The sequence below is a fragment of the Plectropomus leopardus genome, chromosome 3, assembly GCF_026936395.1.
Source record: "Plectropomus leopardus strain MGB_pleo_1.0 chromosome 3, ASM2693639v1, whole genome shotgun sequence".
In the NCBI taxonomy this organism is placed as follows: domain Eukaryota; kingdom Metazoa; phylum Chordata; class Actinopteri; order Perciformes; family Serranidae; genus Plectropomus; species Plectropomus leopardus.
The window spans coordinates 27,673,359-27,692,447 of NC_142178.1; the positions used below are offsets into that span (position 1 = coordinate 27,673,359).

At 40.1% G+C, this 19,089-nt stretch overlaps 1 protein-coding gene across 1 annotated transcript in view; it reads right to left on the reverse strand.

Annotated features, from left to right (window-relative positions):
* Positions 1-19,089, reverse strand: part of ctnna2 (catenin (cadherin-associated protein), alpha 2) — a 393,607-nt gene that overhangs the window by 111,257 nt on the left and 263,261 nt on the right. The window contains exon 8 of the mRNA XM_042485341.2: positions 3,221-3,301. Coding sequence (XP_042341275.1) covers positions 3,221-3,301 — 81 coding nt within the window. The remainder of the gene's footprint in view (positions 1-3,220; positions 3,302-19,089) is intronic.

Here is a 19,089-nt window from a genome sequence, read left to right on the forward strand (position 1 = left end):
GATGACAAATGCAGCATTGTCTTCATCACACTAGGGAGTGTTGTTGAAATTTACATTTATTAAGAAAACAAAAAAAGGGGTGGGAACGATGTGTTTGACATCTACTGAATTTGCCCTGGATAACAGACAGCTTAGCATTGTCTTGCATGTAAACAACAGCATGAAAGGGAGAAAAAAAAAAAGAAGAAAAAAACAATGCTGCATTTCTCTGGCGGTGTTGTCACAAGGCTTGTTCGGTCTTACCTGCTCCCATTTCATAAACGTTGTCTGTCATTTGTACTTGTCTGCTGTAATATTTGATCCCTCCTTTTCACAATGGAGCCTGAATGCGCAATTGTGCTCCTCCCCTCAGGAAGGTCTTGTGTCTCTACACGGCGCCACTGACTTGCTAAACGCATAATTACAGTATCACAGCTCTATGTAATGCCTGCATGTGTGCTATGTGTTTGCCCTCCCATCTAAACTCGAAGCTCAAACAGACCGCCCATTCTGTCAAGCCAAACCCTGAGTCAATAGAGCATCCTGTCAGAGTGAGTACCGCCTGCCAGCCTGTCAGGCAGCCCAACCAAATGCCCAACGGGAGGGTGACTTATAGCCTCCCATCTGGAATGATCCCCTGGTCTTAAGAGGTCAGAGAGGACACAACCACCACGACTCTGTGCAGGTAGTTGCTATTGTCAATTTTGCCGGAGAGCCTCTCCTGCACACAAAAAACCTATCTTGCACAGCATGACAGGAAAGGGCTGTTTGGGAGTGAAACAGTATTCAGGGAACACATCTCATGTCCTGATGGCTTATATATGGGCCCTGCTTTTTCTGGGGCAAGATGCGTGCTCAAACGTGCTCCAATCTTTACTTAAAGGTGTGAGGTACAAGTCACTAGAACTTGAGTTTTAATTAATAAGAATTGAAAGAGTATCCCAGAAGCATACTTGAATGATTGTATTACATCAACAGACACTTGCAAGTGCTCATTAAGTGTCCATTTTTTTTTCCAACAATGGTGCAGATTATGTTTTTCATACTCTGCAAGATCCAACAGGGGAAGATTAATTTCGTCCTCAATGATGATGAAAAATAAATCAATATTGCTTTTGAGTTCTTATGTTGCATATCACAGCATGAATCGCCTTCTTATTCATCTCTGTTACAGTGTAATTTGGGAGGTAATTTAACGGCATGTTTCTGACCCCGTTACTGGTGACCTGTCCCTGAACCCTTGTGATGCTTTATCAGAATGGAATATCAAGCTTTGGCAGCAACGAGGCTTGGCCCAGTACATGCTGCTGTCTCGTGTCTCACAGATACTTTGATTTTTATTCATTGTGTTAAATGTTGTATTGATGTCTGTCTCTGTACAATGCTTCTGAGACTGTGAACGGTGACTGTATGGGAAAGAGAGAGAGTAATTAAAAAATAAGTTTAGGTTTTGCTACTGTCAAACTGTCAAAAAGATATTGTATTTTCACTGTTGTACATAAAACAGCAAGAACACATCAGTGAGCAACAATTTTCAAATGTGCAACCAGTCGCATCCCAAGAGATTTTTGTAGGGATGGCTAGATAGAGCCAATGAAAAATGTGCAGTTCCACAATAATCCTGTTTTATCTTTATATGTGAAAGACAATTAATTATTCTTCAAATTGACTGATTGGCCTTTTCCTTAGAGACAAATATACAACTTGAATTTGAATGAGGACATTCATCGTAAGGGAAAAAACCTAAACTTAAGCCCTCTAAACTTCAGGGGAGACTTGTTGATACACACAGAACACATTTTGATTCAAATAAGTTGAGATGAAAGTTAAAGCACTTGAAAATGGACATGCCACTTGTTCTCTATCCAAAATTTAGCCTATCTTTGGTGCTTTATTAAGCCACCTTCTCATCATGCTATGCCAACATGGTTGGAAGCAATGGTTGCCCTAAGTTGTTCAGTTTCACTGGATACTGAAGTGGCTGTGGCTTGTGAGATAGAACAGATCAACTTATCGAAAGATTGGTGGTTGATCTCCAGCTCCTCCAGTCCGCCTGCCGAAGTGTCAAGATGCTGAACCATAAATTAGTCCTGATAGCTATGCCATAGGTGTGAGTCCATGTGAATGCAAAAAAAACAAAAAAAAAGCTGACTCTAAGAAAATATTAACACGTCACAACCTCTTAAAATGATATATTGGGATTTTTGAATGAGACACTTATGTATATATAATGTATTACATACAGTAGCTGGCGGTCAACAAGCTCCCAGTTTGCAGAAACAGATGGGGAATGCACCCACAGCTCAGCATTACCATGCTGTATACAGGGGCCAATATCAAAATGTATTCTAGCAACTTTAATAAATGCTTACCTAAAAAATACAATATCCGTCTAAGTGGATGCTGTTTTTAACGTGAAGTCATTTCAGTCAGATCGTGTAACAGCCGCTAACTGCACTTTCTGAACAAAACAGCTGATTGGCAGCAGAAGAGAAATGTAGTGCTAAAGAAAAAGGCTGTGTGACAGTGAGGTTAAGTGGTGAAAATACTCTAAATACAGTGTCTACTTGGACTGATGTTTTTTTTTAGTTAGGTCTTTATTAAAGTGGCTAAAATATGTTTCGATATTGACTCTTGTCGGGGTGCGTGCCCTGTCAGCCGCCAGCAACTGTATGTAATACACTGACTCTACATAGGTATCTCATACAGCTCCACTTTAAAAATCCCAAACTACCCCTTTAAAGACAGTTATTTCAACCTCCAATTATTTCGCCGGGGGGGGGCAGCAATTTGTATTAGGGCTCCCCACCACTTGTGTGCCACTGTGTGTAACATGTTCTCTGACTGAGATGAAAATTTAGGGCACTGTAGTTTTTTATCTGAAAAGATCCACATAAACTGTCCCCACGTTCTAAATAAACATTAGAGCACAGAATCTGCGGCTGAAAAAAGTCCCAAACAAATGCTTACTCCCTTTCGAAAAGTGCTTGCTGGAAGCTGCAGTGCCCAGCTGTTTGAGGTTATTATTTAGCCTTTTTAAAAAATAAACGACTACGTTTTTAAAGTCCTTAGTAGGAAAGAATGGGCTTGGGGCTGTGTACCACAAGTAGGGTAAGAAAGTATTGAGAGATGGACGAAACCACAACAAAACATCAGAAAAAAACCTTTAAAGTGACTTAATTTAAGCAGGTAGATACAGTGTATAAAAGAGACTGAGATGTAGCATGAAAGACACACTCACCTGTCTGCGCAGGTCCCTGGTCTTTTTGGTCATCTTATCGATGGCTGAGTTCAATGGGTCACCTTTCTCTTTCCTGCCAGTCTGTGAAAGGAAACAAAAGCACTATGTTAACACAGTTACAGTTCATATTTTTACAAATACATGCCATTAAAGTCTTTTCTGTTTGCCTCCCAACATTGCACTGTATATTTCACAGTGTTTCCCTGTTGAAGTGACTTGACCAAATCCTATGGGGTATTTTAATTGTAAACTGCCAATTCTGAAAACACACATTGTCACTGAACATGTGTTGACATTACAAGCATTCCATGATTAGACTGCAGTCAGTGAAAACATGACTCAAACATTTTGATATGTTTCTTTGCAACTACCCTATCTGGCAAGTATCAATTTAGTTGTCGCCAATTCCCCTGTGTGAAGCACTTCCTGTCACTGCCAACTCCTACTGGTGACTTTAGGAGAGTGTAGACTACCATGTGCTCCACCTGACACACACAGAGTCACCAACTGCTTCTTTTTCACCTGACAGGGGGCGAGCTCCACTGGGAGAGCAGCACGGAGCTTCACGCTATTCCAGATTTCCCCTACTCTCCAGTTAACAAGCAGAAACTAGGACAGGATCTCGTGCTGCCTTTCATACAGAAATATTGCCAATTGTGCTCATTGAGACGCCTGGCCAAGAAAGAGGCTCCACTTTCCGCTATGCCACCTGGGCGCCCCATTTACCACTTACAAGCTCTACTGTTTTGCTCTGCAACCATGGAGAAGAGTAGGGTGATTTATACAACTCCAGTTATTAGATTTTCACTTTTACTATCTGACTTGGTATGGCAGCTTAGCCTGGAGGTTATAAAGATGCTGTCAGTGTCTTGGAGTGAACCACTTCTGCTCCAGGACACATATAAATGATACGGTACTCTGATCCCTCTAGAGAAACGCATACATGTGTCTCAGGCAGTGGGAAGTGGTAAAATTCAAATGGTGCTGTACTGAATGTACCATATGTGAATAAAGGTTAAGTTTTACAAAGATAAATGAAAAGTTTTGTCACTGCTTTATTAAACAGATAACTGCATAACACTTAATGAGTTGCTACAGCATGATAAAGGATGTTCCCTAATTTCTCTGCAAGGACTATGGGTATTACAGTCTCTGTTCCTGTCAAAACAAGACTGAAGTTTGAATGACTGCAGGAAACTGTCTGGTTGCTTAAAGTTTGTAAAATTTTTGCTGCATTAATTACAAGCATACAATAGGCAATCTGGGTTGAAAAAGATATACTTACTATACAGTATGTCCGTTTTTTTCAATTAAACCCTTTGCGTTTTACAAACCTACCATACACTACAAGACTTTGGAAATATTTTAAGAAGAAGGAATGGAACGAGAATGGGAGATGAGGCACCTAGACAAGAGCCAAAGCCTACAACTCTTCACCCAAAATCCACAACCACCACCACTGACAGTGGGCTGTCTTGTCTTTTACCATGATCTGACAGCCTCTCACATCGAAAGACAATGTGAGCGTTTTGTCACACACTTTTTTGAAAAGACTGGAGATCTTGCAGAGTCACTTTTTTGCAAACTACAACTAGATTCCTTTATTATGTCGAACTCTTTTTAAGAAATACAACATATAAACACTTTCTTACATCTCTGCAAAAACACAGAACTCTAAAAACACAAGATAAAAGGCATCATATGTATCACTCAGTATCACTAAAATCTATAGAATTTGTATACAGAATATGTATTTGTTATTTGTTATTGTATTCTTGTATTATATGTATTCTAGAGGGAGAAGACCGTTGAAATGGGAGGCAAATTGTTTCAAAAATGAAGATGTCTCATGAAAATATGTGCTGGTTTATGGATTAGACACAAGCCAAATTAAACATAAACTCTTGGTAACTCCACAACTCTCTCCTTTAGTATTTGCATTAGCCAAGACAAAAAACTGACAATAATATTTAACATGTTATGATTTGTCAGAACATAAAGACTAGAAAACTGACTAAAGACAGTTCAGACTGAGTTTTATGACCCCCCTTAAACCAAATGATCATGATCACGGAAGCTCACACCAACTGAGGTATAACTCTTAAGAAATTTACTTTGGCATTGGAAATTCATCTGTGACAGTAAAATCGCTTAAAAAGTCGTTTGGTGTAAGGCCAGCATAAGTAAGGTAACTGAGTAAAATTAATGGATAACAACAACATTAGAAATGAAAAGGAGTGTGGGAATTGGGACACAGCTAAAGACTGTGCTCCATCTTAGAAGTGAGGAATGTGCTACATTTACTGCTATGCTGATAACCCTCCCTCAGGTCCTCTCAATCAGCTACCTCATGAAGTCAAATACCACCGCTGCTCGAATTAAAGGTCTATAAACAATCATTCATGTTAATTACTCTGTCCTTTTATTTCGACAACTGACAAATGAAAAAGGTGTGGCTCGCCCTTCTCTTTTGAAGACTGAGCTTTATATAAACATGATATTGATCCTTTTTATAGAGAGGACGTTTCTGGATGGTGCGAATAATGTATGCAAATAATGTATGCAAATGCTGCGCTTCATTTTGACAAGTCAACACAAAAAGACAAGCAATCAAATCTGCTGATTTAATGTCTTCTGTGGCTTCTTTTATTAAAGTACTTCCTTTTTGCAGAGAAGAAAAACATGGTTGAGCAGGATGATCAACAGATTGTAAGACACGGTGATCTTCTGTCAAAGCAATAACAGCATACAAAATTAGTTGCGTTGTTGCCAGGCAACCATCTGACAGTTCTGCCCGGCATAGCACTAAGACGAACAACCAAAAAATCAAAAATCATCAGCCTTTTCAGAAAAAACACATACCTGGTGTCATGTATTCCCCATTCATTCATGCCTGCTGAATCCTTAAATGAGGTTTTCTTTGAGGCAAACTGACCACAGAACAACAGGGCTTTAAGTAGAGGGGCTATTTAGTCGTTATCCTGTTTAATGAGACACAAAATGTGGTTGCTTATCTCTCTGTTGCTGCACTATTGTCCTGCCCTTTTGATAATTGAGTGGAACAGAGCGCCTTGTATCTCCGTGTCACCAAGAACTAAACGAGACCCCATCAAACGCCCACCTCATAGTAAACTCACCCCCAAGGTTGAAACTGATTGTCAATTTCAATGCCTTGGTCACTATCACGTTGTAAAACCACTGTTTCCACATTAGTCCCGAATATGCCTCCTATCAAACAGTGAGAGAGAGCAGTGAGGGAGGGCTGCTAATGTTAACTCAGGCCCACAACATGGTGACATTGACAACCTGAGCTCTTTCTTTGAGGTTCTATTTGGCTCAGGAAGTACGTGAGCTTTAGCAAAGAACGTCAGTTGTGATGTAACTGTCAGTGAGCGGGCACCACTTCAGGAAGTTAAACAACTAGTCCAAACCCACTTTCTCTTCTCTTGACTTACAAAAGACTTGACATTCAAGGAGACACCAACTTGAGGACAAACAGCCGCAATCTTTTCGCAATTTCTTCATTTTGGATTTGTCACACTCCCAAGCTCGACATGCGTTTCGATGCGGGTGATCGCTGCGGGGGAATTCACATGTGTGCAAGGTCACTTGACGTGAAAGTGCTGTTCAATGAAAAAGAGCCTGTAGCCATAAAAACAGATATGATTCCCTTTTCTGGACTAATGTATCGCTTGCTTGCCCTTGTCCAAGGCTCATATAGCACAAGTTTTTTTTTCTTTCATATGGATGTTAAACATTAGGAATGAGTCATTTGTCTCCCAGCTCATACTACAGTTAGTCACCCTCTCTTCTAATAGCAATCACACAATGCAGTCATCTTTGCAGAGCAATGCACCAAACTAAAAAAACGCTTCTCATAATGTGTTTAAAATCCAGCAAAGAAAAACACACCTGACCTTAACCACACTACTATGCATTTGGTTTCATTATATTCGAAAATCATTTTCTGAAACATACACAAAAAGGCTTTTAAAGAATCATTGATTGACGTCTGGGACAAGAGGAAATGAGGATAACATTCAGTTGCCTTCCATTATGTGCCACACATTCATACAAGCACTCTCACTTTGATGTGCATGCACAGACAAGCTCTTCTATGCCAAAGCAGAGGACATGACAACATTAGTCATTGTGCTGCCTAAAGAGCCTAATGTGTCATTAAGGCACCAGAGGGACGCATAGGATTAAAGATGTTCACCGCCAAAAATAAAAAGGGGCTTAACTTGAACCTTTTTTTTCCGAGGACACTTCAAATATATTCACATGATTTTATGTATAACCGACAGCCTTAATTGAACTGCGAGAAGGAGAAAATGGTCAGGCCGCCCATGACACAAACAGCTCTCATTAAATAGACGCACTGTGAAACAAAATTGGTGTGCTTGTTTTTCATTTTCTGGAATCAGAAATCCCAGCTGTTTTATTTCTCAAAACTCTGAACTCTTTAATCTGACTTAAGGAGATTAAAACAGCACAGTGATGTCAGTCTGAAGGGAATAAAACCCCCATCACCTGTTTTTTTGACCTCCAATTGACAACCCAGCAGTAGTTATTGGTGAGCATATTTTCTAACATTCACTGCAGCTCTTTGTATAATCTTGTATCTTTAAGATTAGTGCAACATGCATGACAGTTACAGTAAGTCAAAAAAAGGCTACCATTACTAAAAATATGCTCTCCTTATACTGTTATTACGCTTGTGCTTTGATATGTCAAAACTGCTTCAGCACGCAGTGAAAAATGTATTGCTCATGTTGGGTTCGCTGCAAAAACATAAAGCACCCAATTAAAAACACTATGCATGAATCCCCCATCACAAACTTTATACACAAGGATGATGAATCATAGGTTAGTCAATGCGTCAGGCTCATATTCAGCCCGGCATGATCCAAACTGTGGTCTTTGATATGTGCATGTATGTGTGTGCTGTGTGCACGTATGTGTGTGTGTGATACAAAGTGAGAGAGACAAACCGAGCCACATTATTGAATTTGTGTGTCTGTGGTGTTTATCTGGGAAACTATTCGACTTCCCTACATTGCCATCCAGGTGTGCTCTGTATGCGCAGGCAATTCCGCTCTCAAATTCACAGCCATTAAAAGCTTGACAACACAGTTGCCTGTTGATTCAATTGTCTCCCATACAGAAACATTGATTGCTTAGTTTTTGACTGCCACATAATGGAATGTGCATGTTCAGTTTTGTCTGGTAAACACAAGTCCCCGTGGTGTTTCGCAGACATTGTTCCCAACTGTCCCCATCCATTATTTTGCACCCCCCGGTGTGCACTCATTCATTCTCAGCTGGGGAGAGGAAGATAGAGGAGGGTGCCTGAAAATAAGCATCCAGTGTGCAGGGTAATGGAGGCAGTAGCATGTGGAGTTTTTCTTGCCCACTCAGGAGATGGCTGGTGGATGGTGCATGCTGGTGGAACGGCTGAGGGCCCTCGTTCTCTCAGGCCCTCGCAAAGTAAGTTGTGTAATTCAATGGTGCACTGCAGTGCAATCTGCTTCACTGCACTTCTGACCCTGTAATGGTGGAATAAGACATACACTAGTCGCTGCATAATGCACTGAAGAATGAAGCACTTGGTTTCAGGTATGTTGGTTTTCCATTTTCTTTTGAAATGTAAAAGAGGCAGGGCCTGAATTTAAAGGGGAACTCCATCTAAATTGAGAATTTCAGGAAAGTTCAGTTCAGTATGTGTAAGCATGAGCTACTCTCTCTCAAAGCCAGAAAACAGAGACATAAGTCTCAAACTTGTGCAGTCATCAACTCTACAGTCTGGGGCTGCTCTACTGTCATAAATGGGAGACTTATTTTGCAAATTTACAACATGTTCTAAGTTTTTAGACCAAAATCAGCTTTATTTTATTGTGGTGTTCTTAGTTCTGCTACAGAAAATATACCCAAACACACCAAATCACAATGTTTGTTTACGATAGGTGTCAAGCAGAAGCGTTGCTGGAAATTACGCAATATAAGGACCGCAAGGGTGCTTACAGGGTGAGTGGGAGGGGCGTAGATTGGTCCAACAAATCTCAGACTTTAATGTGGTAGTCTGGTGTACGCTTCCCATCTGGACATGATGGGATTTTTTCTACATCTTACCATGTGCCTCTTTTGCTTAAACCTTACCATTCCTGCCAGCATGTGAGTTTGTTGATATTCCTGCTGGCTGCCATGTGCTTTTGATGCCTAAACATAACCATGTGTAGCATGATCCCAACACGTACATTTGTTGACATCTCTGTAGTGACATTGTGGAACATAAACAGCAGATGGAGGGAGAACGTGACATGTAGACACGGTCTACATATTATGCATATTACAAGTCCACTACAAAGTGCTAGTATGAATTTCTTTTTGTTGTCTAAAATGTGTTTTACTGCAATTGCCATCCACAGTAATCCAGTGTTGCTGAATTTGGTTTATCAAATTTCCTAAGAAAGCCACAAAGTATATAAGCACAGCAGAAAGGTCGGACCACTGTTTTTAACTATATATCTTTAACCGTCACAGTTCTGGCTGAAAATATTGTTTCAAATACATTGAATATATGGGTTTAATAATAAACATGTTTTTGTAGCTAAATGTATTCTAGTAGCAGTTGAACACAATATATGGAGTTCTTTAAACTCTTGATCTAGACAATCTGTATTTATTTTTATGGTATTTGTGAGTATTATGTGAATGAAAGTCCAGAGCATTTATTTCTGGCTTTAACAAAAACAACAGACTTAATGAAAATGCAGGCGATCAATATATTTCTGAAGCATTAAAGAGAAAATATACTCTTTAATTGGACCAAATTCTGTTTTTTATTGCCATGTCTCTGTACCTGCCTCGAAACTAATGCAATAAAAAAATGACAAAAGCGAGAAAATGCTGAAACGGAGTGATGGTGAAAGAAGTGAGGAATGAATCTGGTAATTCATCGGCAATAACATGGCAAATCAAAGGAATGTGCAGATGAATCAGAGGGAAGAAAATAGAAGACAGGTGGGAGGAAAAAGGGGGGTTGCATGAGGCATTCTGTCTCATTGTCTCCAAAGATCAATGTGTTAAATGACATCAATTCCGGCTCCTTGTCAATTCAATTAGGCAGGAGCGAGAGGTACAATTACTGTCCAATGTGGTTACACTGTCTGCAGCCGGCTTAAAGGGGAAGGCAAGCTGATAACGAAAGGGTGAGAAAGTGTTTGTGTATGTGAAAGCCTGGGGGTGGGGGTTGATAATAGTGGTAACATGTTGGTCGGGTTACCAGCTGATAATGGGTAGCTAGATCCTCATTAAGATAAGTTGTGCTCCCTCAGCTGTAGTGCCATAGATGGGCCAATTTGACTTGTTCTCATTAAGTGGAACTTAAAGAGGTGCAGCGGTGGCTATCAGCTAGTTTGATTACAGGATACTGAGAAAGAAAACACGCAACAAAGCCTGCAGCTGGAAAATATACTTCCAGATGAGTGGCTCCGATTAGAATTGTTTTTTTTCCCCGTCTTTTTTACTAAGTGAGATGACAGAGCAACATGGTACAGAAATAGATGCCATATCATAATCTCATTATAGCCATTATAACCCCCTGGGAAACTGATAGATATAGAGCACATGCACAATGCAGTGCTGAAGCAAATAAGCACAGAAATGTCAGTTACAAGTGTATGCACATTTAAACAGGTTAGTTAGCTGATTATTGTTCTGCAGAGATAAAATGTGGAAAGATTATATGTCATTTTGTTTTTCCTTCCATCCATCCATCCATCCATCCATCCTCAATACCCGCAGATCCTGTGCAGGGTTGTGGGGGGATTGTGTCTCCCCTGGCTCACGTTGGGCATACAGCCAGCCTGGACAGGTCGCTATTTTATCACAGGGCTAACACATGAAGACAGACAACCATTCACACTCACACTCACATCTACAGGCAATTAAGAGTCTCCAATTCACTTTGTCATTCAACGAGGGAGAAAACACCAGGAGGAAACCCATGTAGACATGGGGGCAGCATGCAGACTAGCCACTACTGCTTTACAAAAAGTTATTTATTGACATATGATGTATCTGTTGAGCTGGAGAAGCTTTGAGACTAATTGAATGATAGACTAACTAAAAGAAATTTTAGATCTGGTATAACTGGGTCTCCAAACAATCACTGATATGAAAAAGTCTCATTGTTTTACGCATCTGTATGACTTGTAAAATACATTTACAGTCCATGTTGAATAAAAGTTTAGTAACTCAAAAATGCACGATTAGCTGCACTTGTTTTTCACCTCCCACAACACAGATCAGAAAACTGATTTAGCAAGAAAGCAGCAGGGTGCAGTCATAGCTTGACCTTTATTTGTGTTCTACCAGAGCTAGGAGCTGAAGATTGGTGAGCAGCGTTTCACTGTACACAAGATTTTGGATGACATTGACCGGACACATTATTTTTACATCTTGCCTCCCGGGGCTTTACGTGCTTCTGCTATTTTCTGTTGAAAACAAGTTTTTTTTTCTTTCATGCAGCTGTTTACAGTGAAATAATAAGGGAATGAAAAGTTAGTCTCTTCAGTCATGTGGAAAAATCTTGTTGTAGGCACTGATTAACAGATGAGTCTCATACTGTTTATGTAATGTCTTCAAAGGCATGCATATAGGTCTGAACACCAGACTTTCTTTTTTATTAATGAGGTTTAATGAAAGTGATAATGACCTAAGGCAGTGGCTCTCAATCCTTGTCCTTGGGACTCCTGGTGCACCACATGCAACTCATTATCCTTTATGTTTCACAAATTATACACATCAGTTACAATTCTGAGGAGGGCTCATACAATGCTCATCCAGCCTATTAAAACTGAGCTGGAGTCCAGAACAAAACCACTGATGTTTGTAATGGCGACCAGTTTTGAGATCAAATTTCAAACATTTTTTTTCACCTGGATTACCAAAAAACATTGTTTTGTTTTCTGAAGTGTTTTAACAAAACATATGGATTAAAGCTGCAGTAGGTCATTTTAGTTTAAAAAAAAAAGTGTCATTTTTGCCAAAACTGTCACCATATCCTGTCAGTAGTACGTGAAACATAATTTCATCATGTTCCTCCTAATGCTCCTACTGGCATTTGCAAGAATCCACCATGCCTGAATGAAAACAACCAAGGAGAAGTCTCTAATGTAGAGTAAATTACTGATGTTGCACACACTGTGCTGCCAACAACAGTGTACATGACAAAGTACATACAAGACAAGTAAATGGGACAGGAACACTGAAGAGAAAGTTTGCTTTCACTTTCCAAGTAGCCTGCTTTTGTTAAACTTGTCTTTGCCATGTATGCTTTTGTTAGCAAAGGAGGGGTGGTCAGTTTCTTCATTGTTGTTTGTTTGTTTCTCAGCCATTGTGTTTACAAAGCTCTTGAATCAGCACACTGAAGATACTAAGCTTGACTAAGTGAGAGCATGTAAGGGGACTATGCAGCATGTCCACAAGTAGTAATTACGACTGCACCACAGACTCCTTTGGGCTCTGATTGGGTATTTCTGTTCAGGCACGGTGGAGAAAGTGTTAATTCAAATTTGAATTAGCTTCTTTTTTAGTAGATACAAAAAAAAGAAATAAGAACCATTTATGGTTCTGCAAACATACACATTATAAATCATACCAACATGTGTATTCAGATGAGAGGAGTCTTCAAAAAATAAAATATAAAATAAAAGAAGATTTTTAAAAAATATGCTAAAAGAGACACATGTCTGTTTTGGCTGACATACCAATAAAATCAGTGCAGCATCTTATCACTTTGGTATCACTTTCTAAATTAAGTAATTATAGGAGCAAATAGATTTAAAAAAAAACGTCCATCTTGACATAGAGTTTTGCCGTTATTTTTTCCATTGAGGATGGCATGGTGGATTTTTGCAAATGTCATTAGGAGCACTCGGAGGAGACAGAGCAATCTGATCATTTTTACGGATTATCTTTCTCATGTACTACTGTCAGTTTACAGTGACTGTTTCAGCTAATATGACAAAAAGTTATTGTTATAAGAGATACCTGCTGTAGCTTTAAACTGTTACTAAATCATCAGTAAATGATTAAATAAAGTATATTTTTATCAAGCTATAAATAAGCAAAGAATTTTATATCAGGTCAATAATCTCTTAAGTGACCATATACAATATAACAATAATTCTTAAATGAGTATTTCATAATTTGATTTCAATAATGCATAACAATACACACATACATTTGTATATTTTCACACACTCAAACCTTTTAAAATTCTGCATTGGGAGAATGAATAAGTATCCAGAGCTCCTGTAGAGCCTCAGGAAAGCCAGTGAACTGCCAACCTCCCACGTGCCGCTTATACAGGAGCTTCATGTCTCTTCTCCTCTCACATGGTTGCCCATAGTATCTATAACGCTGCTGTTTGAGCCTGGCAGTCTCCTGTAAGTTAGAGTTAATGCAGCCGAGGATGGCGCTGCCTGAGGAGGAGCTGGAGTGCCTCCTGGCACAAGCTCTCTTATGTTTAATGGCTGATGCCGTTTGCTTACTCCTCTCATTACACTGGCTCATGTTTAGACTGAGGGCCTGTCACTGGCTATTAGCATCTGTGGTCAAGCAGGCTGTGGATGAGAGGAAGCATCTGGCTTATCATCAAGCACATCGTAAGTACGAAATGAGCAGTTTGTTTAGGATGGGGTAAACACAGAATAAAGGATTAACACCCCATGTGCATGAATACATGGTTAATTGGTAGAGTGACGCAACATAATAACAAAACGGGGTAATAAAAATTACGATTAAAGAATAAGCTGATATGTACATACACTATATCGCAAAGACCTTGTATGGACCAAATGCACTAGAGCTGATAGGACAAGATTTTTTCCAAACATCATTTTTTTGTTGGGGGGAGGCGTTGTTGCATTTATTCGAGATGACAGTAGTGAATGACAGTCGACATGAAGAGAGCAACAAGGATGACATGCAGCAAAGGTCCTGAGCCAGAATTGAACTGGGAATACTGCAATGGTCCACATCTCGGACCACAAGGACATGGGGATGCCCACCAATTCTGCATATGTTAACATAATGTTATCACAAGAATTTGGCTGGGTGTTGGAGCAAATCTAAATTACCCAATGGAGCTTATTTTAGATATTTACTGATGGCAGCATACAAACTGGACAAGATGGTTGTTTATATAACACTGATAAGAGCACAACTAAAAATCTGACTGGACATAAATAAAGGAAAACAGCGAGGGCAGAGCGAGAAGGCACGAAACAGAAACTGCAGCAGTGACAGAGGCGTTGGCAGGAACTGACAAAAAGTAAACAGAAACAAAGACAGACGCAGAGCAAAGGACATCTAGTTGCGTGTCTTTCCTCTTGTCGTCACGTTTTGCCCTTTGTTTAATTACCAGAAAAAGATTATAATGGAACCAAGAAGCACATTTTATCTTTTATACTGGCATAATGTAGAAATTTAGGTTTTGGGGATTAAAAATTAAGGCTCCTGTCTTACATCACAGAGCAACTGTCATCACTAGTTTCAGGCTGACAGAGTTATCAATTTCACGGCCAGCGATGACATTGCGTAAAGAGTAAATTTACTTGAGCCCATCTGTGCGCCCATGGCCTTGTGGGTCTTCAAAATAGGTGTGGTCAGGTGCATTGATGGCACTTTGCTATTTCCAGGCAGCAGGGAATGATTGCACCATAGACCAACAAAAAACTGGTGCAAGTCAATGGCACAGTATTTTCCTTCTTTCAAGGGTGCATGACTCAGCTAAGATGCACCTTCATAGGTGGGTTCACAATGCGCACACTCTGTTTGTTACTTGCACAGGGATGCATGGATGGACTGAGGTGGGCGGAGTAATACTTCATTAATGAGGAAAAAAATCAATTAACATTCTCTAAAATGTGAACAAAGCAGAGAGCAGAGCAGAGCTGCTGCTGTCTGACACCCCATTAAGAGAGGCACTGTGCACGTTTACGCACGAGGAGCAACATAAAGTGCTTTTATATTTTAGGAGCTAAAAGATCAGTTCTGTTTCCTCTGTCAAATTTATAACCACACATTTTTTTTAATTTTGTGGCTTTAATGCTCTGAAATATTTGCTGCAGTGATATTATCGCTCTTACTGGATAACTCTCAGCAGAAAAGTGCTTGTTTCTCCAATTTGCCAAATCCACCTTATACAGCAGAGTGCCAGATTCAGGAACACTTGGGTTTTAAAGGAATTTTGAGATTACAGTCTGGTTAAATTTATGTAGCACCAAAAATAAACCTATGACTAATTAAGGGACTAAATACAACCCCTATTCTGCTTGTGCTTTGCTTCACATCCTGATAATGTGCCGTTTAACAAGCAAAGTGGAATTAGACACACCCCAAATGCATCTGTGCTATGCACTTCAGACAGTTCGCTATAGATGGATGAGATACTGCCCTAAGTATTGTTGCAGAGATGACAAGTAGTAATGCCAAATGTTAAGTTTGTTATTGGATAATTTGCCATTTGAATTCTCTGACAGAAGATAGTTCTCACAGTGTGAGGTTACAGACGTTATAAAGACTTTATTATCCTTCTCAATACAGTCAATACAATGGCACCAGGAGGCTGTAAACTATCAACCTCCATATTTCTGTTTTTACAGTAGTAGGAAGAAGTAGAAAGTATCCCAAAAAAAGCCTGAAAAATAAAGGCATGCCAGTGACTGAGCTCACTAAGACAGAAACTTAGAGGTAACACTGGAACATAAAAAGGATGTTTGAGGGCTCCACAAAATACTCAAGGCATGCCTGGAAGATGTATCCAACACGTTAAGATACAGAAACTCTGACAGAAAAAAAAGGTTGGCCTACTTGAAAAGACACTTTCCTGCAAAACATTTAAGGCCAAGACAAAAGTCATCCTAAGAGTTAAAATGGTTTGAAAATGCCAGTGCTGAATGTACAATGTGAAATGTCTCAAAAGGGAAAAAATGTGGTCTGACTGATTCTTACTCATCTCATGCATTCCTGAAAAAAACATCTCTGTACATAGTTACATGTAATGGGACGTCACGCAGCGATGCAGGGGTTTAAGAATAGAAGCACGACGAGTAGGGGGAGGGTTAAATATTAAGCGTGTTGGGCTCTAAGCCAAGGTTTTAGGTACATAGTTTCAGGAGAATAAGAAAAGGAGTGAGGGGAAATGTCTGGTTATCAGACAGAAAGAGAGAGAGCCAGGGATGAAAAAGTCTAGTCCTGCAGCAGCAGTATGGGGAGCTAGAGCAATGCTGCCTGCAGCCTCCCTGAACTGAATAGCAAGTAGTTTGCGAGGGAGGGACTGAAGGAAGGGCAGCAGGAGAGAAGAGAATCAAGGGAGGGAGAGGCTGAGAATAGGTTAGAGAGGGTGAGAAAATAAGAGAGTGGTGTGATATCTATGAGAGCAGAACGGTGGTGAAGAGAAAAAAAGCAAGTCAATGGGGTGAGAAGGAGGTCTGAGTATCATTGATGTACTTTTGTTTCACCGCAGAGCTTAAAAAAAGTCAATTTATCACACGCACACACTTGCCTACACATGCACAAACATGACGCAGCTTTCTGGGGTTGTTTTTGAAGAGAGCGAAGCTTCAGTACAAGTCAAATGCAACAGATCGGCGAGAACACCTGAAACAGACTCTACTGTAGGTCAATCCAATTCAAGGACCTGTTCTTAATACAAGGAGACATAATCCCATTTCATCATCATTTTCTCTTTCCTGCATTGCATCATCCTCTGACGCTCTGTAGAGGATCAGACTAAACAATGACGTGTTATGAATTACGGGATTTCCGCGCTGGAGACAATGGACACAAAATAGATATTAGTGTCAGCCGTGAGGGTCGAATTCTCAAGTAATTTTCTAATAAAATGATGTCTACGCTAGACACCCTCAAAGAAGAATATCCTCACAGTGTTTCATCCATGTCTCCTGTAAACACTGTTTATTGACGTTGGCTGTCATGTCAATACGGATGGATGTCAGATTTTATGCTCTGTGACAGCATGAGTTTTCACAACCTATGATTAGGTGCTAGAAGAAAGAGGGAATATGTATCACATGAACCAACTAAAATACCTCTATAAGTGTTCATGCTTCATATTGTTGGGTAAGAAAATAGTTATTTTTGAGCAATCCCATGTTCATTTCTGTACTTTTCTGAAGATTTTAATGTGTGCTGTGCATTCTAATCAAAATATGTTAAAGGTAAATTTTATGCAAATGTAATTATGTAGACATACATACTGTAGAAACAAACTTCATGAATGAATTTAAGGCCGTGTTTACATCCACTATTAACATTTGTCTTGGGTGATTGGAACAGTGGGACAGCTCTAAGTACAGGTGTTAACACACTAAATGTCTCCTCAATGCATCTTGATCCTTCAGATCATACTCAAAGGTGATCTGGGCCACATAAGGCCACATTCTTTCACATTCTTTCAGCAGTGTGTACAGTAATGTGTCCTGGCCACACTGAAAGACCACCTACCCAGATAATGTTCCTGTTGACTCCCTGCAGATAAGCAAATTTGTGTTGCTGGCTGCTGGTAGATGCAACATTGAAAGACACTCTCCTCCCGTGCCAGTGATGGGTCATGTCAACTTCTGCAGGGTTAGTACAAACCAACACCGCAGCAGATATTTAACGGTCCCAACAAGAATACACCATCACCAAAATGGCTCGACTTATCATTAACCGTAATATTAGCCATGTGATGCTAACAGTTAGCCCTGTCACTGTGTTGTATGGACAGACAGTCACCAACTGTGCACAGCTCAAAACTCCCCCTCCCAAAACAGAGAGAGAGAGAGAGAGAGAGAGAGAGAGAGAAGCAGGGCAAAGAGGGGTTTGGGGAATCAATGTGCTGTGCCCAGCTCCACAGTGAAATAAGATTTTATAGAATTTCAATATTAATGGCTGTAAGCTGTTAAGTATGACAAACCTCATAAAATAAGACAGACTTCCCACAGGTTAAAAATAGCAATGCATTTGGTTTTTGCAAAAAGAAATTATTCAAGTGTTTATTTACATTGACAGTGGGAAGTGATATGCGATAACAAAAGGTGACTCAAGACACATTCTGATGCCAGGTGTAGGCAGACTGACTTTCAGCTGTCCACTTGCAATCAGATCATCCAAGATGGATGTCAATAACAGGTATAAACAGGCTCTAGGTAAAAATGTGTAGAGGCAGAAAAACAAGGGAACAGACTGACTTGTCATGTCCAAACATTCGCCACCCTCACACTGCCTCAGATTCCACCCCTGCTCGCCTGATGGTTTCAAAGCCACCCCTCTCTACATGACCTCTTAACTTTACTTTACAGCTGCTCCAGAAACTCAAATGACTGAGGAGAAAACAAGCTTGTAGACGCTGCCGCATATTGGTAAAATTCCATCACACACAGAGGTTTCACATAGTTCACTGCACAGGAAAACAATTTGAATATTTTTAAATTATTCAAATAATGTGACCATTCACCACAGCTGGCAGCCAATTGCTATCAATGTGAAGGTGGTGGTTGTCAGGAATAGCCGGGGCAAGGAAGAATGATATGCATGTTTTTGTAAACCGGGATAATGATGACTCAAGCCGCTCTTCTGGGTGGGTTGCTGTGTGTAGGTAGCACTAATCAGGGATTAGGGTGGTTTAGGAAAGGGAAGAAAAATGGCCTTAAGTCTGACAGCAAACTGTAGCCAGCACTGGATCAAATAAACACATGTTAATGATAGCATGATAACGCTGGCATACCTACTGCCTGTTGTGACTGAGCCCACCGTAGAGACAGCCACTGTGTCCACAAACAACACAGATATAC